At 44.0% G+C, this 22,556-nt stretch overlaps 2 protein-coding genes across 5 annotated transcripts in view; one reads left to right on the forward strand and one right to left on the reverse strand.

Annotated features, from left to right (window-relative positions):
* Positions 1-300: 300 nt before the first annotated feature.
* On the reverse strand, positions 301-21,622 carry ALAS2 (5'-aminolevulinate synthase 2). 3 transcript variants are annotated; one of them, XM_088137806.1, is made up of 11 exons: positions 21,490-21,622; positions 9,144-9,337; positions 7,775-7,915; positions 7,582-7,680; positions 5,066-5,288; positions 4,013-4,197; positions 3,717-3,896; positions 3,186-3,350; positions 2,431-2,699; positions 1,949-2,111; positions 301-512 (listed from the first exon to the last, which is right to left on the reverse strand). In XM_088137806.1, exons 2-11 carry the CDS (start codon positions 9,316-9,318, stop codon positions 349-351), a joined length of 1,764 nt encoding a protein of 587 aa, XP_087993932.1. In that variant the 5' UTR covers positions 9,319-9,337; positions 21,490-21,622; the 3' UTR covers positions 301-348. The 3 variants fall into 3 exon arrangements, with proteins under 3 accessions (XP_087993932.1, XP_007422266.2, XP_025032573.1); XM_007422204.3 differs by lacking the exon at positions 21,490-21,622 and adding an exon at positions 15,763-15,896; XM_025176805.2 differs by lacking the exon at positions 21,490-21,622 and adding an exon at positions 13,675-13,776.
* The window catches only part of PRICKLE3 (prickle planar cell polarity protein 3), a 28,780-nt gene continuing 27,667 nt past the window's right edge, over positions 21,444-22,556 (forward strand). Inside the window, exon 1 of one of the 2 annotated variants that reach the window (XM_088137804.1) lies at positions 21,444-21,583. In XM_088137804.1, the coding sequence (XP_087993930.1) occupies positions 21,542-21,583 (42 nt within the window). In that variant the 5' untranslated portion in view covers positions 21,444-21,541. The remainder of the gene's footprint in view (positions 21,584-22,556) is intronic. The other variant, XM_088137805.1, reaches the window with a different exon arrangement.

Here is a 22,556-nt window from a genome sequence, read left to right on the forward strand (position 1 = left end):
GGGAGTGTGCTGTGCGAGCCTTTTACAGTGTTCCTTGGAAAGCTGAATTACAGCTTAGTGTGTTGTTTGTACTCAGCCAATTGTGACTTATTCTGTAAACCAAGGCTCAATGTAATATGTGAACTCAGCCCCACTGACTCCTATCTTGGTCTGGGGTGCAAAAGGCTGCCAGCTAGAGGAAGCTTGTCAGCCTGAATTCTCAGATCTATGAAGTTGCAGAAAAGGCACAGTTTCAGAGCTTTATTGCATTCAGATCATCTCTTTTCTGCTCAGTGGCGTTGGCGTGAGGCATGCTTGTCTCTCTTCCCATCAGGCAGCGAGTGTCAACCCTGTGGCCCGGGGCGCTCCCTAGGCACAAAGGGTGACATAGCGGGGCCCCATGTTGCCGAAGTAATCCCGCTCCCACTCACTCATGAGGGCAAAATGAAGTGGGCGGTGGCAGAAGTGGCACTCGGGAGAGGTTGCGGCCTGCAGGGGTAGGCCCACCTCTTGCCAAGCAGCCAGAAGTTTTTCTGGAAGGAAGTAAAACAGAGAGAGGTTAAAAAGCAGGCTTCTGCTTTGATGCTGAATGGACCATTGGAGCTACACGGTGGCCTCTGGAGCTAGAAGTAACCGAATGAATGGCCTTGAAGTAGAAGCTAAAGATGAGGGGAAGTCACTGGCCTTGTTGAAACCCACAATGTGAGAAAAGAGTCAAATCTCTCCCGGTACTGAAGGCTGCTTCCTACTAATTACCATTTATAGGCAGAACTATGAGTTTGAGACTGTCTGTAGCAGCAGAGGATAAGTTTCAGCTCTTTGTTATTTTATTCTGCTTTTGAATTTCCTTTTAATGATAAAAAGATAAAAATATCTTTCTTTTAATAAAACATTTCTTTTAAAAATACGGGTTAATATTTAAAGAGTTTTTAGTATCTGAGGATCTTTTTAAGACTCCCCAGAAGTACCCCCAGCTATTTATGAGTTCAGGGACTTAAAAACATTCCTGCACTGGCCACTTGGTGGCAGTACTTACCATAGGTGAATAGCTATTAACAAATCTACATGTACAGTATGTAAAGTAACTTTCAGAAAAGAGGAATAGAGAATTCCAGTGATCAGAAGGCAGGCACTGAATCCTTTCTATTGTCAGTCTTTTACAAGACTGGGCAAGATATACCAGCAGGATCAACTTTGGACTTTCAGAAGCACAATTTTTAGAAGCCCGCTCAAAGCAATTTACTGAGGACTGAGCAGACTTCATCTGCATTTGGTGGTTATTAACTATTGGGTTGAAAAAAGCAGAACAAGGTGAGCAGGCACACGAAGTAAAGAGGATCTACGTGCATCTGCTTAGAACTATAAATCAGAGAACGCCATGCTCCAATATTCTGTTCCTGGTCTCATTTGAGATTCTTAATTTACATAATGTATAGGTTTTCCAGAATCTAGTTTTTCTATTTCTTCTGTGGTGCAAGGTTTTAATTTTGTTTGCTGTGAATTTGCTTTACTGCAAACCTGGTGATAAAATTCAAGATGGGAGATCAGAATAATTTGCCTCAATTTTCACTAGTTATTTTTCATAGCCAACCCATGATGAAACTGCAGTTAGTTTTAGCTGTTGTTTGTCCAAACCAGCTTCAGACTGTAATGCATGTCTCCGGCTCCTTTAGACAAACCATATTTAACTTGGTGAAAACTGTAGAGGGAACTTTGTATTTCCCTACTCTAATCCAACAGACTTCAGTTCTGTTTTATGCCATCCTAAAGGGCAGCTGCATTGGGCATGTAATGACCAGAAATAATCATAGCTTAATTACCACTTAAGTGCCTTCTTTTCTATAGAGAGTTTAAGAAGAACTGGGGAGTTTTAATCCTGCCCTTATTAGCGTTTAATTTATAGAATGAGATGATGATCTTTACTTAGGATAGAGCTGGGGCCTTAGTGCTCAGGGCACTGGAGACTCACCCACAAAGTAGTCCATCATGGGTGGGGTGTGATGGGGCGAGGGGGCCAGCCGCAGCAGCTCCTCCCCGCGAGGCACAGTAGGGTAATTGATGGCCTGGACGTAGATGTTGTACTTGGAGAGGAGCAGGTCACAAAGCTGGGTATTCAGGGCTGCATCTCCAACCTGGGGAAGAATGAACCAGATAACTGAGGAGAGTATCCAGCTGCTTCATCTGTCTATCATTCTGGTAAGTCAGGGATAGGGAATTTGGGATGTCCCGGGTTCCCCTTCTGTGATTGGTCAGGATTCTGCAGCTGTTCAGTCCCATTCATTCATTCATTTCATCTTTGGTATTCTATAAAGGGGTGTGTGTGTCGCCAGGACCTAATGATGTGGAATCGGTGGGATTTAAGCCCTTCACCTTGAGGACCGTGTCCCAGATTCTGTGTCTATTGTACTAAAGCCCTCACTTCTCCCTGCCACCTTCCCGGGGCATCCATACCCGAATGGGAATGATGTGACTTGGGCAGCTGACCACAGGCAGCCCGGCATCCATAAGCAACTGGCGCATGTGCTTGACGTTGCGCTGGTGGGCACGGCGCAGCACCTGCCCCTCGGGACTCTTCAGGATGCGAACGGATTCCACGGCCCCGGCCAATACCATGGGGGGCAGCGAAGTGGTGAAAATGAATCCAGCTGCATAGGAGCGCACGGTGTCAATGAGGGAAGCGGTGCTGGCAATATAGCCACCCACGCAGCCGAAGGCCTTTCCTGGAAGAGAAAGGGAGGGAAAAAATGTCTAGGAGCTTTAACGGCAAGCATACCTTATGCTATTAAGTGTATTTGGCATTAAAAAGAATGATTCGTGCATTGCCATTTTTAAAAAAAACCCTTGCACCCTGGCTTCTGTGACTTCTGGGAAGCTGGACTCTGAAACTTGCATACAGTATGCAAACTGAACAGATTGTATGTCTTGCATTTTTCCTCCTTATGATTGAATAAGGCAAGGAGAAATTCAGGGGCCAAATTCTTGCAGCAACCAATGGAACTCACCCCCTTTGGGTCTCGAGATGGCCAGTTTTTTAATAGTCAGTAGGGTTCCCTTAGAGCTGTGTTTCTCAACCCTGGCAGCTTTAAGATGTCTGGACTTCAACATTCAGAGCTGGCTGGGGAATTCTGGGAGTTGAAGTCCAGACATCTTAAAGTAGAGTATAATACACCTTCTGTCTGGTCTAACCCTTTGCTCCCCCAACTCACCCAGAGTGCCAGATATGATGTCTATTTTGCCCATCACTCCATCACGTTCTCCAATGCCGGCTCCGTGGGCCCCGTAGAGTCCCACAGCATGGACCTCATCCACAAAAGTGATGGCGCCATACCGGTGGGCCACATCACATATCTCCTCCAGGGGGCAGATGGCACCTGCAGACAAAGGACTATTGAAGAAAGCAGATTTCGGCTGTTACCTGGACCACACGTTTTGCAGTCCTGTGTTAGCCTACTGGCTGTCTCTGCTTGCAGAATGGTTAGCTCCCCTCTTGTTGTGCAAGACTCTTGATTGAGTCCCTGTTTTTTACTGTTCATCTAGTACCTCCTTTACTCCTCTCCTGTGACCCGCCACTTTTCCCCGACCTTGTTGTTGGAAACTGGCCAAGAAACCTGAGCTGGTTCAGGAAGAAGGAAGTGCTTTTGGTCTGCTTATACCCGGAGACCCTGGTTCTGATGCATGATGGCATTTTATGAAGTTATTAGGACAACACGTTGCAAAACCTAAAGAGAGGCAATTACCGTCCATGGAGTGCACAGTTTCAAAGGCGACAATCTTTGGGGTGCTGGGTTTGGCCTTGCGCAGGAGCTCCTCCAAATGGTGGGGATCGTTATGCCGAAACACGTACTTTGGAACGCCACTGTTTCGGATGCCCTGGATCATGGAGGCATGATTCCCAGCATCTGAATAGATCTCACATCCTGCGGGAGAGAAACCAAGCCAAGAGTAACACCCCGTCTCTCCTCTTCCCACAAGCTAGGGAGGACGGATGTCTTCACTTCCAGCTGATCCTAAGTCTCCTGTACTGCCTGGTTACCTGGCATCATGCGGGCAAGTGTGAAGAGAGTAGAGTCATTGGCCACAAAACAGGAGGAAAAGAGCAGAGCAGCATCTTTTTTATGCAAGCTGGCCAGCTCCTCCTCCAGAGCCACGTGGAATCGGCTGGTGCCGGAAATGTTCCTGGTACCTCCGGCTCCTGCTCCATAAAGCTGCAGCGTGTCCCTGGGGGTTAGAAGAGGCAAATGAGACCTTTGCTCAGAAAAGATCAAAGATCACCCGTGATCAGTTCTTATACCTGGCTTTCATGTTTCTGAGAAGCGAGCTTTCTCTTGGCTGCAGAGGGCCTTGTTGGGGGAGCAGGGTTGCAAGCACATTCTCCACTCCCCAAATTCAGTGGCTGCCCCAGCTCAAAAGGCTTTTGAGATTTCATTTGATTTAGGCAGTTTTACGGTTGCATCTCCACCCAAAGGGATTCAGGACTTTTTTGAGAGCGAAACCATGTCAAATTGTAAAGTTTAATAAATGCGGCAAAGGAAGCCTATGATTTCAATAAGGCCTCTTGGAGTCAAGAGGCTTTTTTCCTCCACCAGAGAGCTAGGGAGGAGATGGAGTTCGAGAAGAGCTTTCTAGCCTAAGCGCACCCACAGACCCCGCCAATGACTTATGCTAAGGCTGGAGCAAGGTATGGTTCAGGTAGTTCTGGAAAAGCTCCAAGGCATGCACACGGATTTCTTTTCTCCCTCAGACCAAGGAAGTTTTTGATTGAATAATGCTAATACAACTTGAGAAATCTACCACCCCTCCCCAGATCTGATGTGGTGGTAAGTGTGCCAGAAGCTGTCAGTGGCAAAGTGAGGCCTAAGAGACACAGTGTCTCCCCTCCACTGTAGAGCTGCTCACGAATGTCAAGGAAAGCCTCAGGCCCTCCTAAGGTTGGACTCAGCTTCCCATCATCCCCACCGTCCATGCTGGCTGGGAATGGTGAGAAGCAAGTCCCCCAGATGGGGAAGGCTAGACTCACAAGGAGCAAATTGGGAATGACTGGGAGGTGGGGAAAGTGGTTGTGCAAGGGGTCTTGTCTGCCACTCACTGTATGGCTTGCAGCACACGAGGGTGGCGACTCATTCCTAGGTAGTCATTGCTGCACCAGACAGACACCTCTCGCGCTTCGACCTCAGAGCTAGAATAGTCCTCAGCGAAAGGATAGGCGTCTGCCCGGCGATTCACAGTCTTGAAGATCCGATAGGTATGATCTTGCTTCTTCGCTTGGATCTTTTCTTTAAAGAACTCATCATATTCAAACACAGTGCTCTCTGTTAGGAAATAACAGAGGGTTAAATTCTGCCTGCATTGCACCTTGCTTGATTCCTCTGTCGTTGGTGACTGATGGTTAAGGAACAGCATGCTGGAAAACCCCAATGTTCTGTTCAGTCTGGGTCAGGCTTCTATTACTGTGGGGAGGAGCCTGAATAATTAACACTTTGCAGTTCAGTGATGGAGGCCAACAGGTAAAGGGGCAGCACCTAGCATTTAATAAAGGAGAGGCAGGCTTGGAAGCCTTAGCACTGACTTTGCCAATGTGGTGCCCTCCAGCTGGAATTCCCAACCATGCAAAATCCAGCAGGGTGGAAGTTGCTGTTTCAACATGTGAGGGATGTGAGAGATGAAGTAGGAGACAGAATTTGGCAGACAGTCTGTTCCCTGCAAGCAGGTGACATGGTCTTCCTACAACTTTATGGTGGACCCTTGATGTCCAGAATGATAACTGAATGGTTGAGCATATCAGCTGTATGAATACAGATAACCACTAGATGGCAGCAAAGAGATACAGAAAATTCTAACAAGATTTTTTGCAGCCCGGATGCAATGTGCATTCAGTGTGCATACAGAAGGTCAAAGACTTAATCCCTACCCTTTCAATCTGAACATATACTACAGAACTGGCAATATAAAAACCAATCAACCAACAAACCCTGACTGAAACTCTGGAAACTAGCTACACGTCAGAATAAATAATGGCCAATATTACTTGCTATAAAGCAGATGCCTATTCTAAATATTGTACATTTTGGTAACTTGCACCATGCTTTTTGACGGTAGAACCATCATTGCCAAACATCATGCTGAACACAACTGCTCAAATATAATGAAAAAATTATAACTAAGAAACAAAAAGCAAAGAAGCAATTATGTGGGGGGGGGGTTAGGAGCCCCAAATCTGTATTAAGGCCATATGCTTGTTATTTATTTGTTTATTTATTTCACAGTTCTTACAGCCTGCCCAGCTCAGAGTGTGGAGAAAAGAGTGTGCAGACTAGTCATTTGTAAGGTTGCAATTTTGTAACCTTTCAGCTAACCTAATAAAGGCCTTACTTTAATATACAGGGAGTGCCTCATTTAGCAACTGCCTCATTTAGTGACATTCCAAGTTATGATGATGATGAAAAGGTAACTTTATGACCAATCCTCACATTTACAACCTTCACAGGTCTGTAAAAGCAAAGGAAAGGTGAAGTAAGATCATAAGCACAACTGCAGTTTCACTTAGCAGCTGCTTCACTTAACAACCGAGTTGCCGGCCCCAGTTGCAGTCACTAAACAAGGGCTACCTGTAGTTATTCAATAACCAAGGGCTCCTATGCACTGAAGAAGCTCCAACAGAGAAGGTGTCCACTGCTTCTCTGCGTGGTTCACTCCTCTGGCTTGCCATCTTCCAGTCAGAGAGGGCCGAGGGTCCAGGCAATTATTCTGCACTGTGCATTGGCTGTAACTGAAATGTGAAATCAACCCCAATGTAGAGACAGAACAGACATTTTTACTCTTGGAGGAAGCTGTTTATTTATTATGTATTTGTTTGCCTTGTTCTACTTAAGCTGTGTAAGCCGCTGGCAGAATCACAGTAGAAAGGTCATGAAAAAGGGTGATCCAAGTATTTCTCTTACAATATGGAGCAACAGACCCCCAGTCATTCCTCTTTTGGGGCTTTTATATGGGTCAGAGAGAAGACAGATTCAGCATCAGGGATTGCTGTGTTGGTTGGGGCCAGGATGACAGCCTGGCTGCGAGACAATCCTCTGAGTAGGGATATGGAGAGAAGTAGGTGGGAGTAGTATTAAGCATCCCCACTTTACCTAACTGGGTTGTGTGATGAAGAGTTTTATATTTGTTAATTAAGAGGGAGGTGAAGAGATTATGAAATTGTTTATACTTCTTGTGATGAGGGCGGGAAGTCACTTTCTTAATGCGGGGGGTTCTTTTTACTTTTCTGCTTTTTTGCACTCTTTTTTTTCCTTTTTAAATTTGTATTATCTTTTATTGTTGTTTCTAAAACTTTTAATAAAATTATCCCCACTTCTTTAAATGCTAAAAAGTGGGTAACAGATGCTATAAATAAACAAACAATAAACATAATTTATACCTCCAGTTTTCATTTAGGAGGGTGGGGGAAGTAGACCTCGGACAGTTAAGCTCGAAACAATTAAGTCTTCAGCCTGAATAAGTTAATCTGAACTGCTGACCCTAATACTCAAGGGAAGCTGGAAGATATCATAGAACCTCATGCAACTCTCCCCTGCAGGAGAAGTTATCAGGATCCAATTTCCCAACCTGGCATGTTGTCCTGGATGAGGTGAGACACTTTGTTTGAGTCGAGCAACTTCTTCTTGAGGCTGCAGTGCACTTCTCTGAGCAAAGTTGTCAGCATTCCTAGAGACAGAGGGATGCACAGGTCAGTGGAAGACCAAGGGAGTCTCCTCCTTCCTGCCATTGTGATCCCAAGGAGGCTGCCCTCCTTCCTTACTTGATTTGAAAGGCTTGACATCTTCCTGGAGTTCAGGTTTTGCTTCTTGCACAAAGGAGCTCTGGCCACTTTGACGCTCTGATTCCATAAAAGGGCACTGGGTGGCGGGGAGAGCCGGGGGTGCTGAGTGGGGAGTAGAAACTAGAAGATGCATAAAAGAAAAAAAAAACAATAATTTCAGCCTGCAGAGATAGGCAACCTAGATATTCTTGAATAGGACTCCCAGTAAGCATGGTTTTTAGCAAATTTAGTGGGTTCCAGATTCTCCACCACTTAACCTTTTTCCAAGTTGGACTTAAGTAAACTGTCCATTCAGGTCATCATGGTCCTCTGTTTCTCTAAGTGCTTTCCAAGATGAGAGTCCAACTCCCAAAATTCTGGGTGCTGGCCACATTGTCAGGAAACCTGATAAGGTTCTGTCCCGGCATTCCTAGAGGGTACCAGCTTGGGGAAGGCTGGGGCTCCAGCATTGGGGCTCCAGGGTTGCAGTCTGAAAAATATCTTTTTCATCTTCTGTCAACTGATTCTTGCAATGGGAGATGAGGAACATTACATGCGAGATGTGTTCCATACAGACCCTCTACCATGAAAGTATGACCAACATGTCTGATTTCACATCCCTCAGCTGACTCAGATTGGACATTTGAACCAACGTTCAGCACTTAATCATTTTTTAATGGTCAGGAGCAAAGTTAGGACTAAATCTGTGACCTGCCAATTTGTGGTCAGATTATTCCATCCACACAAATATATGAAAGAATTCTTCTGCATAAATATATGAAAACCAGGCAGCAGGAATGAGATTCTAGCCTAGATTTCTGGCAGGTTACGTTCTCATCTTGATAGGATAGCTTTGTCAAGGCAAACCTTTTTTATGCATAGAGAAGAAAAGATGTAATTTCCATTCCCATCTCTACAGATTGAAATACGTATTAAATTTCTGAACGTGTTCATGTAATGTCAGTCAGGAAAGTAAAAATTAAAAGAATTAAAAGTTGCCCCCCAGCTAATTAGTAACTGTGAAATGATGATACCATGTCTTGAATTACAAAAAAAAAAAAAAAAAGCCACTTTCAAAAAGGAACCACTCTAGAAACAGGGTTTAGGTGTTTTCACATGCAGATTTCAACCCATTTGCATTTAATCATATTACGCAGAGAATATACAAATTCCATACCCACAAAATATAGCTTTGTTACCAAGAGATTGGTTTGACCTAAAGAGCTTTGAATACCTGTACAGGAGCCCCCCACCTCACCCCACCCCTGTGTATTCCAAACATAAAACTTGGACAACTAGGGATCTGACGGGACATCAGTTTGGGTTTCCCTTCTAATATCTTTTCTCTGACTCCATCCCATCATCTCACCAGTGTTTCCACAGGTTTCTTTTCCACTCTGCAGGTCAGCGACAGAACAGGAGAAAGTGCGGGCCACCATCACAGGGCAGCGTTGGGCACTGTTGACCAGCAGTGGGCCAACTTTGCGTAGGAAGAGAGATGGGTCTCGGGTCAGGAAAGGGCAGCACTGCAGGATTGAGGCCATGTTGCCCACCAGTTTTGTGCTATTCAAAGAAAAAGAAAAAAGAATAAACTGAAGTGTAAAGCACTGGGAACGAGAATGCCATTCGACTGAGCATGGTGAAGTAATGGCACCTGATGCCCGTAGAGCTGTGTTTCTCAACCTCAGCAACTTTAAAATGTGTGGACTTCAACTCCCAGAATTCCCCAGCCAGCCACTGAAGTCCACGCATCTTAAAGTTGCTGAGGTTGAGAAACATTGCTCTAGAGGGAACCAGATTGGAGGAGGCCAAGGCAAGCTGTGCTCTTTTTAATAGTCAGGTAAGGTCCAAACTAAAGAAGGAACGGGATGAAATGTCCCCCTGTAGAAATAGGTCATTTCAGGCAGGTGGGATCAGTTCCATTTTTTTACAAGAACCCCCCAATCCACAAGCAAGATAAAAAGGGGTGGGGGGAGAGAAAGAGTTTGATGTAAAATGCTAGCTAAGAGAGCCAGTTATCTACTCAGAGGCAGGCAATCCAATGTTCTCTGGATATTTTAGACAACTGCTCCCATGGGTTCCAGCAAGCGTGACCCATGGTCACAAATCTTGTGAAGAGTAACCCAAAATACCCACACAGCAAACAGATGAGTGAGCTACAGACTGCCCTCATCTAGAGGGACATCACTTTGCTTTGGGAGTAATATTGAAATGATTTGCTCTTGCTTTCTTCATCCAGAAGAAATTTTTAATTAAGGCCCTGGGATATCCAGGAGAGGGGAGTATCAGAAGAGTCAAACAGTTGATTTGATTGCATAGTCACAGCTGCCATAGTTCTTTTTTGAGCCCCCTCTCCCCTGGACCCTCCTGTTAGAGGCCCACCACCAAATTTTGTACCAGTTCTAAGTAAACTTATTTTAAATTAGGCTAGAATCTGGAAAATACCCATCAGAATTCAGGGAAGGGAAGTCATGTTGGCATTAGGATCCAGGAAAACAAAAAGTATCCATACATTTACAGCTTGATGATCCCATCCAAGTTTAGCCAGAAATAAATGCCAGGGATAATTAAGGTGTCCTACTCTAAAAAGGCTCATGACATGTAATTCTGGGAGAGGAGAGAGAGTGAGATCAGCTGTTGCGTTCCAGGACAGGTTTTGTGTCCCTTCGCTAATGGTGCAGCAGGTGCAGATGTTCTACCCTTTGGACAAATGTATAAAACAAGACATCCTTCTTGCTAAGCAGGTGTGGAAGAAGTTTTCCCTCCTTCAAAGAGAACAATCTTCCAACTTCCCAAGGGGGATCAGGAAAAAGAAAGAGAGAGGAAAAAACCATCGGGAAAGAGAGGCAAGCTAAGGAGCATTGTCAAGTGGGAAATTATGGACTGGACTTTAAAGACAAGGTTGTAGCTCATATTTCTAAACAACTGAGGAAGAGGGGTAGATGACCACAAGAACAAGTTGATGAGACTGCCCAGTAGAACTGCCACTTCTTTATGGGGAGCTAGATATGAGCCATACATTTGGAGAGTGTGTGTGTGCGCGCATGTTTGAAAACCATCTTAAGGTTGCAGAGCGTAATGGTATGTGAGAAAGGCCTTGGGAGATGGGGTGAAGAGTTGCTGCCTAGGGCCAGTCAGATAAGAGATGGCACAGCCTGCAGCTGGATAGTGGGCAGGGCAAGAGGCTCAGAAGAGACCCTCCCTAGTTTATTGGACTGCAAAGGAGATGGTGGGGGGAGAATTGTTGTTTCAGACTTGCATGATTGATGCTGGCCTCGCAGGGTAAACCAGATAGGAATCACAACCAGATGAGCTAATTCTACTTTATTGTAAAGCTATGTTGACAGAATCTTGCAAGTCTGAAAGTACAAATGCCCCCCCCCCCGGTCTCCTTTGCAGCCCAAGAAACTATGGAGGATCCTTTCTCAGCCTCTTGCCCCACCCACTATCCAGCTGCAGGCTGTGCTCTCTCTTATCTGGCCATTCTCTAGGCAGCATCTCTTCGCTCTGTCCCTCAAGGTCTTTCCCACATATCATTACACAGAGTCACAGGTGCCAGTGTGCAAAGGGCAAAAAAAAAAGCAGGCTGACCTGCAATTGTGTCTTTCACTGAGGTGTAATAGGTAAAACACCCTGGAGGGGGTTACACTATTCATTACTATCTCCTAATTGCTGTGGATCAAACCATTGCTAAAGGAAAGGTTATAGCAGACCATTCAAAACTAGGCACCCCAGCACATATTCAGATTTACAACAAACAATTTGCTAATCAGTTGAAACCTTCCTCATCAATCATTTATTTCAATGGAATTGATCTGGTCCTGATGAACTGATCAATAGTTGTACCTGTCTGCCTAGCAGCAGAGAAGTCCCACTTACGTTGCTGATGGAGGAGATCTGCTCCTAGGCTGATGGACCTATGCTTGGTTTATGACATTCAACTGAAAGGATGACATTCCCCCCCCCCCCAATAATTTATCTTTACAATGGGAGTTATCTTAGATTGCTAAATACAGTAAAGAAATAGATGGGGAGGGGGTTGGTTTTGTCTTTATTTCAGAGATGAAGTATTTTTATTTCAGAGGTGAAGTATTTTTAATTCAGAGTTAGCTTTCTTTGGGGTAGGGCTATTATACTACACTGTGCTCCAGCACTTTGCATTAAACTATATGCTGCAAAACCATGGATGATCTCGAGGCGGCAGAAAAGTGATACAGAGCGCTCCAACTCTTTGCTGCCACCTAGTGACCCAATAGATTTGTGCAGCCCAGTTATGGTAGCCTTACTGTGCTTTGGAGTAACTATGCTTCATAAAAGGAAAAAATTCTCTTAAAGTCCCTTACTTTGATGGTTATCCTCTGGTGAGCTGTACAGCTGACTGGAAGCCAGTATAGAATTAGGAAGAGGAACAATGGTCGTTTCCATATTTTGCCATACAGCACAACCAAGACATGCTCTTTAATCTTCCTGGAAACACACCTAAGCAGCAGGGATCACTGTAAAAATTAAATTCTACTTAGCCCTCCGGACAAAAAGAAGCACATCAAGGTAGAAGAGGGTGTGGAGGAGCCAATTTTCCAATGGAGGGCTTTGATCTGTTCCGCACAACACTCTGATGTGTGTGTGTGTGTCTCACAGAAATTCTGACTTGCTTTTTTAAGTAAGCAAAAACCTAGCAGGCAACCCCGTGGAACTGTGACTTTTCATATCAACAAACATGGACCTGGATGAAGGACAATAGCATTGAGATAAAGGAGAAAACATTTCTATTTTTTGTATGAATCATATTTTTGATCCAGGTGGAAATTGTGCTAAGTGTATTTTTTTTTCATGCAGAGGACAAACATGCATAAAATTATCCTGCAAAGGAATATACATTGGTAAATTTATGTGGAAACACTGATCATGAATCATCTTATGTGACTTGCATTTTTTGCAGCCTGCCTATCTGTTCTTTTGTCAAATGATCAAAATGATCTTAAAGAGCTCTAGCATTTCTAAGAAAAGTGTAGGGGAGGGCAAAGGGGTAACTGAGATAAAATTTATCTATTGCATGTATATCCCACCTTTTCTCTGAAAATTCAAGAGATTCTTTCTGTTCACCTCCATAACAATTTGTGGAGGTTGGACCAAGTAAGAGAAATTGGCCCAAAGTTGCCAGTGGACCTCCACAGCTGAGTGGGACGTTGAATTTGAGTCTTGGTGGTTCCCAGCATTTCCTCGCTAGTGACTTACAGTGTCTTCATAGCATCACTCCACCATTGTTGAAATGATATAAAGCATCTCCTCATTACTGTTATTTTAACACAATGGTGGCTGAATGACTTGAGAAAACACTAGTCAGGGAATGACACGCAGAAGTCACTACACTACATTTGCCATTTGTGTAGGGAAAAAAAGAGTCTTTGCTGCTGGAATGAGGAATGGGAAGTTTCTAAAATAAATTAAAAAGTAGACTTATTAGGGGGAGTAAATAAATAATTGCAAAGATAATATGAATTGACAGTACACTTTCATCCACAGGAAACGAAACTAGCGTTGTAGCTCCTGGAGTTTCTTACATTGCAGGGGAATTTGTAGACTCAACTAGCTGCCTGTAGTTGGTAACCTAGTTGAACCATGCATGGGATTACCCCATCATTACATTTCTTAAATTAAAACAATCTCAAAATTTGGCACCTGGCATTCTAGGTGGTTAATTCTAGCCACCTAGTTTGCCGCAGTGGTAGGCCACCTCTGGTTTTATATGTGTTCTTTCACAAGGGCACATGGGTATGTTGGACAGTGATAAGCTTCTTTCATTTTATCTGGCTTAAAGGAGACACACCCCAGCCCAGTTATGATGATTAGATATAAAGGACGCAACCAGAAGAGCTGGATGCTGGCTTTTAAGACAGTACCCATCGTCTGCTGCTTTCCTCCTTGATCTGGAGCCAGATCAAAAATTGCGTCCCTCAAGGGAACAATTTCCCAGGTTCTGGTGCCACTTCAAATTAAAGAAACCTGTAATACTTGGTGGGAGCAGAGGAAAAAAAGAAAGTAAATTACTGAAACGTTCTTTCATTCTTTTAATATAGATAATCTGTTTGGGTTAAACAACTTGGCTAAGAAAGCGCCAATTTCTACATTCACAGCAAAGTATCACCTGTATGGAGGGGAAAAGGAGTAAACATTTCTTTTAAAAACAATTCCCTCTTAAATTAAAATCTCACCTTGCGTGTCTTAACTTTCCTATTTACATATAAAAGAAATATGCCTTTCAACTGGCTATGGTAACAGTGCTTTTCACAGCCACCAAATGTGCAAGTGTTAACCAAAGATAGCTTATCTTTACAATGTAAAAAATCTTTATATGCATTTCATTAATGGATACCAAGTGTCTCTGGAACAGCATATCAAGATGATCTCTCTCTGTCTCTTTCTCTCATTGGGCAATTCAATACAAATATGATATCCTGACTTCTGAATTGGTAGAATGCAACCAAAGCAAAGTGAACTGTAGAGACTGCAAATAAACTCTCAATGAATATATCATTCCTGACTCAGATTATAAACACGACTTGGCTGATCCAAAACCCACTTTAGTAATTAAATAAATGCCTCTATCTATCTATCTATCTATCTATCTATCTATCTATCTATCTATCTATCTATCTATCTATCTATCTATCTCAATTCTACAAATCTCTCAAAGACCATGTACTGGGGGGAGCTTACAAGTAGCTTTAAAAACCCAAACAGATTGATGAATGTTGATCAGCAATTTGCTTAACTTTGACTTATTGAATAAAGTAGGGTTGGGTTAACTATAAACCATGCCTTACAAATCACACTAGCTGAGTTCATACAATACATTAAACCATGAACAAGCAAACCACATTTTGGCATAAGGTCTCTTGTGAACTTACCTACAGAGATGAAGGCATTAGGTTAAAAAAAAAAAAAGTGTGCAACTATCAGTTAATAACATTACGGGTGGGCAATAGAAGAAGGTTCCTTGAATTCTAATCCCAAATATCTGGAGGCACCAGGCAATTCCACCAAACACATACATAACCCTTTCCTGACATTCCAGCTGACATGGAAACTGTGATCCAAAGAGATTGTGTAACACTTTCTCCTTCTCATAATTTTTGCCTTATTCCCTGCTTTCCTATTTACACGGGTGAATACATACATCTTTTCTTATGGCAGGGAAAAAGGATACTGGAAAGCAGGTGAAAAAATGTCTGGGTAAGGGACCGCTAACTCCTATCACTATTTTTGTGCATGGCTCCTAGGTTTGCTTTTCATTATCAAAGGTAAGAAGAGAAGAACTTGAGTGATTATAATATGCTCCTATTTCATAATACTCTACTAGTCCATAAAGGGAGAAGATGCAGTATAACTTTTTTGGTAGTAAAAACATTAAATTAAAATAGGTTGATTAGCTAGTCTCTGGCAATTAGTTTTTCAGGACAAGGGGTTTTTTTACCTGAAAGAATTAAAGACCTGTGAAAGCCACACTAAATTCATCCTTTTAATTGATATCTAGCCCAGAACAGCCTGGAGCATTTAACGCCAAGCTTTACCAAATTTCTTTTATTGATTTATTGATTTCTGGAAATCAAATCTCAGAAGCGGATCAGGCAGGTTGTATTTAAGCTAGTTGGCAACCTTAAGATCAGTCCCACATACCCACATACCCACATACCCACATACCCAGCCAAGCCACTGGCATGATCCTTCATCCACAGACTAGAAATTAGAGGAAGGGAACAGAGAGCATTTCCCTAAGTGGGTTCTTAATTTGGATGATGGAATGAAGAAGAGGAAAGGAAAAAAAAAAGAGATGAACTTCACTTAGAAGAAGAGGACAAATGAGTGAAGACAGAATGAGTTAGAGAAGAACTTAATAGCTGCTATCCCTCCCATTTTTATCTTCAGGAATCCATAGAAAGTGACCCAAATCTTCCCCAACCCACGTAATTTAGCCCTTTTTTTCTTACCTGTTGACCTGCACTGAAGTCGAACAACTTCTGAATGTTAATATGTGCTCCAAGCCCACTTGGTCTGGGAGCTGCCTTTCCCCACCCAACAGCTGAAGGCAGAGATAAGGAAAGCAGACCATGAGCTCAGTAGTCCTCTCCTGCTCACATTCAGCTTCACTGGGGGATCCCAGGTTCTAGTTTTTGAAAAGAGATGGAATATCCCGTACTTTCTTCACCACGTGGATCATTTTAGGGAATGCTAGTGTACCCCTCTTCCTGGCCATTCTTCTAAGCCAGTTTTCCCCAAGCTTTCCAGTGGGGTGGGATTCAGCTTCCATAATCCCCAGCCAGCATCTGGGGTGGGGTGATTGTGTTTGTACCAGGTAAAGAAAGCTATTGGAAGCTAAAGAAATGGTGCAAACTTTCTTGCCATGGAGCATTTTGGCTGGCTTTATCTGCCTATTTTCCAATTTTACAATAACTCTCATCTAGGTCGCTGTAGGAGTGCCACTGAGGGGGGCTTGCCAGCTGGTTCTGCCCTACTCTGCTCCTCTGCCTGAGGTCTGATATGCCAATAAGTAAAGCTTTTGGAAAGAGGGAGCAAATCATAGGGCTCTTTCCTTACTAGGAATCCTTACTAGGAATCCTTGTTGTATTCAAGGACCTGCAGGTCACAGTGCTTTGAATTCACACTTGATGTTCTATGGTGATTCACAGATGATTACATCTACCTTAATTATACATGTCAGTCCCGGCTTACAAAACTCAACAAGCGATGACTACAAATATGAATCAGACTCTGGTGGGACTCTTGGTGATACATGCCTGCAGTTTCCCTTTTGAACACCTGACAGAAGCAGATTACAAGGAACATCCCAGCCACACATATAAGGGTCTTCTCAAATTGTCATTATTTGGGGACAGAAAACTTTTGTTTCTGATGACTCATTTGTACTCATTGTCACTGTTGATGCTGCAATTACCAAACAATTTTGTTTTAAAAAAATAATTGATCAGCATCTGAGAAGGTTACCTGGAATGGTTTTATCTCCAATGAAGAGTCAATGACAACATCAAGAATTAGTGCCTGCCCTGAACTTCTCCTTCCCATCCCAACATCATCAAGTGACATCCAGTTCCCCTCAGGCTTATATTGGGCTATTGCTAATTACTGCCCCACATGGTCTGTCTATCTACAGCTGATGTTTTATGCAGACCCTTTGTAAACTATAACCTATGGGCATGTGATGGCCCATGCAGTTAAACCCATTGGCGTGCTGAATGCAGGCATCCTATTAGACATGTTATTATGCCTACTCCACATCCTTCCCCACCCCCCTCTCTAAGCAGACCTCCAGTGCTGCACAGAAGAGTGCATAATCAAAAACCAATTCTGCATTAATAAAAAAAGCCTTTAAAGTTTAACGAGTGGCCAACATGTTCATGATTGCCAAGTTATCTGCACCATCTGTTTTTTTTTTAAGTTTTTATTTTTTTAAAGGATAGAAATTAGCATCTCACGCAGGAGAACACAAATCTCTAACATCAACATTACTGCAAGAATGCTTCTGGGTTCCATTTAGGCTCCATAGGTATTCTTAGAAAAGAAGGAGGCCCAGGGCTTTCTCTGGAAATGTGCCCACTTGGCCTGAAAAAGGCAGTTGGGGGCTGGTAGAGAACATCCTAGAGGGTTAGAGGGTGTGGCAGAAAGATGTCTGGTAAATGGGATATTGTGCTTGGTCATGACCTCTATGGTGGACATTTTGTGAGTAGCAAGTCCTTTGCATGACAACCATTTTGTGAAAGCCACCACCACTTGCTTTCAATTTTCCAAACATCTTCACTGTCTTAAAAGGTTTGACCAGCTCTGCTTTCATGAAGTGAGTATGGATTCCTGCCTCAACAACTGAAATCTTTCCCAGCAGCATTTTTCTTTCTTTTGGTGCAAAGGATGGAATTGAATAAATTTTCTCATTGGAAAATCCAGTCTAATTACTTCAGAAGTACTTAGTGGTTATAGAACCAATCTGGAGGTTTATCCCATGACTCCAAATGCTGTTCTTCATCCTGCTGGTCTTACCAAGGCCTCAAGTATGCATCTGAATTCAGGATGTTCTGGCCTGTACATGAATATGGGCAAGAATTCCCATGAGATTTTGAAACCAGTGTTTGTTTTATTTACAGGGAAAGAAACTTGCAAGGAGTTGGTTGCCTGACCCTTTTCGAACCCACCAAATTTTCCCCTATGAATGCCATTAACAGTTTGTTTGGAGTAGAGCTAAAACTAAGCTGGGTTGGGTGTGGTTGGTACCTGGATGACAGATGACCAGGACATCCTAGAGCCGTAGAATAAACTGAAAAATTGAAATAAAATCCTAGAAGAAGGCGGGGGCAAATTGCTTCCATATGGTTGCCAAGAGAACTAGATGGAGGAATCTGTGGATTTAGAGGGTGCCTTTATCTTTACTTCACTAGTCCCATAGTTAAAAGATAGCCAGCTGGAGACAAGGGTTGGGTGGGGACATAGGAATTTTTTTGTTTAATCTATTTATTTGTATTTCAAATTTGTCACTGCCCATCTCACTGCAGAGCGACTCTTTCAGAAAATATTTCAGAAAAGAGTTTGTGATCAAGAATTATTAGGCCAGATAAATTTGGTCAATTCTTCTCTGATCTTCCAGTTTGCTTCTGAAAATGTTTCTATTTTTTTTTTTTTAGGGAAAAAACAGTTTTCTTCCCAGCCTAGTAGAAGAAGCTTCACTGAGATGCTTAAAAACTTTTATATGCTTATGGCTTTTCTAAAGGCAGTCTTATAGAGCACTCAGGTTTCTTCTAGTTTAGCTGGGGAGAAACTAAACTAAACAATTAAAGTAAACTAAAGAAAACTAACCAAGAATTGGAAGACTTTCCAGAGCAATTGATGGATCAGTGAAGAATTAACCACCTTTTTTTGGTCTAGCCTACTAATTTTGATTGCAAAGACATTTCTGAAATATTCATCTATCCTCTTGTCCTGTGCTATAGATACCTGTAAACCTTCAACAAAATGTAGTTCCACCTTAAGTGGCTTAGCTTAAAAAGGACATCTTAGGTCTAGATCAGTGTTTCTCAACCTTGGCAACCAACCATGTTGGCTGGGGAATCCTAAAAGTTGAAGTCCACACATCTTAAAGTTGCCAAAGTTGAGAAACACTGGTCTAGTCCTTGCTATAACCTTAATAGGCATCTTTATGGAAATCTGTTATTTTGAAAAGAGTAAATAATTACAGAAAAAATCTCTCATATATGATTGCTATAAGGATTATTGAGCTGATAATAATATTGCAAAGTGGCATAGTCATGCTTGAGAAAGAGTCACTCTCTAACTCATAAGTTGTTTTTTTTTCAGGATACTTTCCCATTTCTAACTTGATCAAAATTTTACATCCACTGATCTTGGTCCAATCTCATTTGGGGTTTTCTTGGAGAGAATTAGCCTTTATGCAAAACTGGGGGGTTTTCAAGTTTGCCCCAAACTCCCTTTTCTTATAACAGTATAAGATGGATGTGAACTATCCTCAATGACTGGAAAGAGAAAGTATAAGAATACAGCAGAGCCACTCTGAGCACTCTTGGCAAAAATGCTAAGGGGAAGTACTTCAGTTTTCCTATGGTCCGGCTTCCTTACCCTTGAGTGTTGATGGGGGAGATTAACTTATAATGGGCTGGAAAAGAAGAAAGAGCTGGCAGACAGACAGAATTTTGAAAGTCATCTCTAAAGGGAAGAAAGTAAATGGGGGGGGGGGTGGACCACCTATGGCTCCAAGGCTGCTTCCAGCACAACCTCTTTCCTAGCCCTGGAGGGGTCATTTTGAAGCACATGAAAGGATTAACATAACATTAAAAACTGAGAGCCCCTCCTCAGAAAAAGCCTACAAATCTCAGCAGTTCCTAAGTGTGTGAGACAGCCTCACCGTTTTGCATCATTATTTTACTGCAACCCTCACCCCTCACAGAAGATATTGCATGGTCTCTGCCCACCGAAAGATTGTCTCCCTTAGTTTAAATTGGACAGCTCTAGTCAACTCAGACTGTGAATCTTGTATCCTGCTATCAAGGCCCACGGTTATGAAGTTAAGCTGCAAATGTTTATGGCTTTATCTGGGAGTCAATCCAATTGATTGAATTGACAGAGTTAAGTGGTTTTAAAGTCTGTTTTTAATTCTGTATTGGGCTGTGGCCACCAGCTTATCTTCTTTATTATTCTATGACTTTGATCCTCCTCCAAGGAATTCAGAGTGGTGTAAATGGTAAATTTACAACAACCCTTTGAGGCACATCAACGTCTGAGACACACCTGGTAGGATTTGGATTCAGGTCTGCCCTGTCCAAATCTGAGAGTGACTAGTAAGTATAATTTTTTGAGGGTAAGAGCAGTATCAGAATGTCCATCTGTCTATCTCGCAGAAATAGGTAGGCATTTCAGCAAGTAACCAAATTGCAATGTAAAATTAGATTTCAGGAGGAACTAAACTATCGTTTAGTAAAAACGATAAGGCATTGCTTAGCAAATCTACGTGTGCTTCCTGTTTTAATTTACTTAAGAATATGGGCTAGAAGTATATACTTAATTTTTCTCTTTAGGAGACAATTTATACTGTTAAGCTTCCAGCTGATGCCATCTTTGATAAGGAAGGGCAGAATTTGTAGGCCCTTTTCATGTCTCTTGGTGTGATTGCAGTTGCCTGGAGATCTTTCTCACTACTTAGTAGACAACTAAGTAAACATCAAGGGGATTGGAAAATTATCCTCCAGATATAGTGAAGAGCAACCACTCATGTATTGTAAAGTTAGGCCTTTTGGAGTGGCTTGATTATCCTCTGGTTTGCAAAAGCTTATGCGGATAACAGCCCAATTGTGTTAGGACTGAACTGGGGAAGTAGGGAGTTAACATTTTTTGCTGGTGCGTAGACAGCGTTTTGGGCTGCGATGTCTTCTGTAGCTAGAACCAAGAGGCATGGTATTTTTCTCTACCCTGAACAGCAAAACTGTAGAGAGGCAAGCGGGGGGGGGGGGAATGACAAAAATCGGTGGAAGGGGGAAACTGCGACCTATAGGGAGGTCGAAGGAGGAGGGGTAGAAAAAAAATGTGGCAAGGATGCCAGAGGAAGGAAAAACCGGGGTTGGGTAGTTAATAAGAAGTGACAGCGGACACGGAGAAGAGCTGGGAAGTATTTAAACGAGAAATAGATGGACGGTGACAGCGGGAAGGCCAGGCGAAGGCTCGGCGCGAGGCCGGAGGAGGGCGCGCGGGGAAGGCAAGCAGCCAGCTCGGCTTGCTTGGCAAAGACGCGCTTCGGGGCGCAGGGCGAAGGGAGCCACCTGCTTCTGCTGTCAGCCGGAGACCCGCGATCTGGCATCCAGAGGACCAGATCCCTCTGCCCACCACTAGGCGCGCGCGCGCGCACACACACAGTCCCGCACGACAGGAGAGCCACCTCTGCGAGCCTCGGCCATCCCAGCGATTATGGCACCGGACAAGCGTAGCGGAGAAGCCGGCTGGAACGCGAGAGGGAGGGAACGATCCTGGGGGGAGGAGGAGGAGGAGGAGGAGGAGGAGGAGAATGGAAAGGAAGCTCGCGTAAGAGAAGGCGAAGGGGCGGGATTGGGTGGCTGGAGGCGGGGAGGGATCGGGAGACGACGACTCCTCCCTTGGGGAAGGGAAACGCAGCCACGGCCGTAGCAGCGCCCGGGCGGCTCACCTACCTCCAGGTTTCCCCCCTTGCGCCCGGGCGCTGAAGACGGCGGGATCGGGGCCATGTTCAACCGCGGGTCGCGGCGCCGACGATCGACCCGAGCCGTGAGTCCCTGTCACTGGGAGAAGAGATGGGTTGGGAATCCGATCCGGAGCAATCTCCGGCCAGCCTCGGTGGAGACAGCCGCGGCCCATTCGGAGTTCGGGAGTGGAGGAGGGAGGGAGGGAGGGAGGGAGGGAGGTCGGAGGGAGAGATCAGAAACGGCACGAGGCGATGCAGGGCGCTGTAATGGATGGGCGGGGAGAAGAGGCGACGGGGGTTGTCCCAAAGGGGTGTAATTAACTTAATTCCCTCTCCCCAAAGGAGGCGTCATGGGAGGGGGGGAGATCAGTATTGTAAAGATACCGAACGGATTTTCTCACGCCAAGGTTTCCAGGGGACCGTCGGGGTGAAAGGGACTCTTTCTCGAGAGGATGAAGGTGTTCGGAGAGGCTGGATTACAGGGCTAAAGAGGGCAGGTGCCGTGGCCTCAGGGCTGGCGGCACAGGAGGAGCGGGTATCTGCCAGGAGGAATGCTGGGGCCAGGAGCGGGATTGGCTCTCTGGGCCTGTTATTTCATGAGGGATACCCCAGCCCTTGGAGGAAAAGGACAAGAGAGTTTCAGGTTCCCCTCACATTCTGATAAGAGGAGATGCTGAGTCTGGAAGAGGAGATGCTGAGTCTAGAAAGGAACTCTAAAGTGGGTGATGCCAGTCGCATTAAAGCACTGCCAGTACCAAAGACACAGTGGGACACTATATCGCAGGACGGCGCATGCATTATGGGCCACCAAATGGGAACAAAATGCTAGTTTTTCCAAAGGCAGTTGCCATTACCTGTGGCTGCTGTTCTGGAGACCCATTGTCTTCCAATTGTCTTGTAAATCAGGAGTAGATGGCCTAAGATAGATGGTTGGGGATGCCTGTTGGATGGGAGGGTTTTTGCAAAAAACAGCTGTTCTCAGGAGTTTTGTCAACATACAGTACACCTGAAGTAACACAAAAGACAACATGGAAATTTCAGCCCAAAACTTCTGGA

This window comes from Python bivittatus, unplaced genomic scaffold (assembly GCF_059951505.1).
Source record: "Python bivittatus isolate LINGU-HERP-01145 unplaced genomic scaffold, Pbiv_v1 ctg000220_np1212, whole genome shotgun sequence".
Classification (NCBI taxonomy): Eukaryota; Metazoa; Chordata; class Lepidosauria; order Squamata; family Pythonidae; genus Python; species Python bivittatus.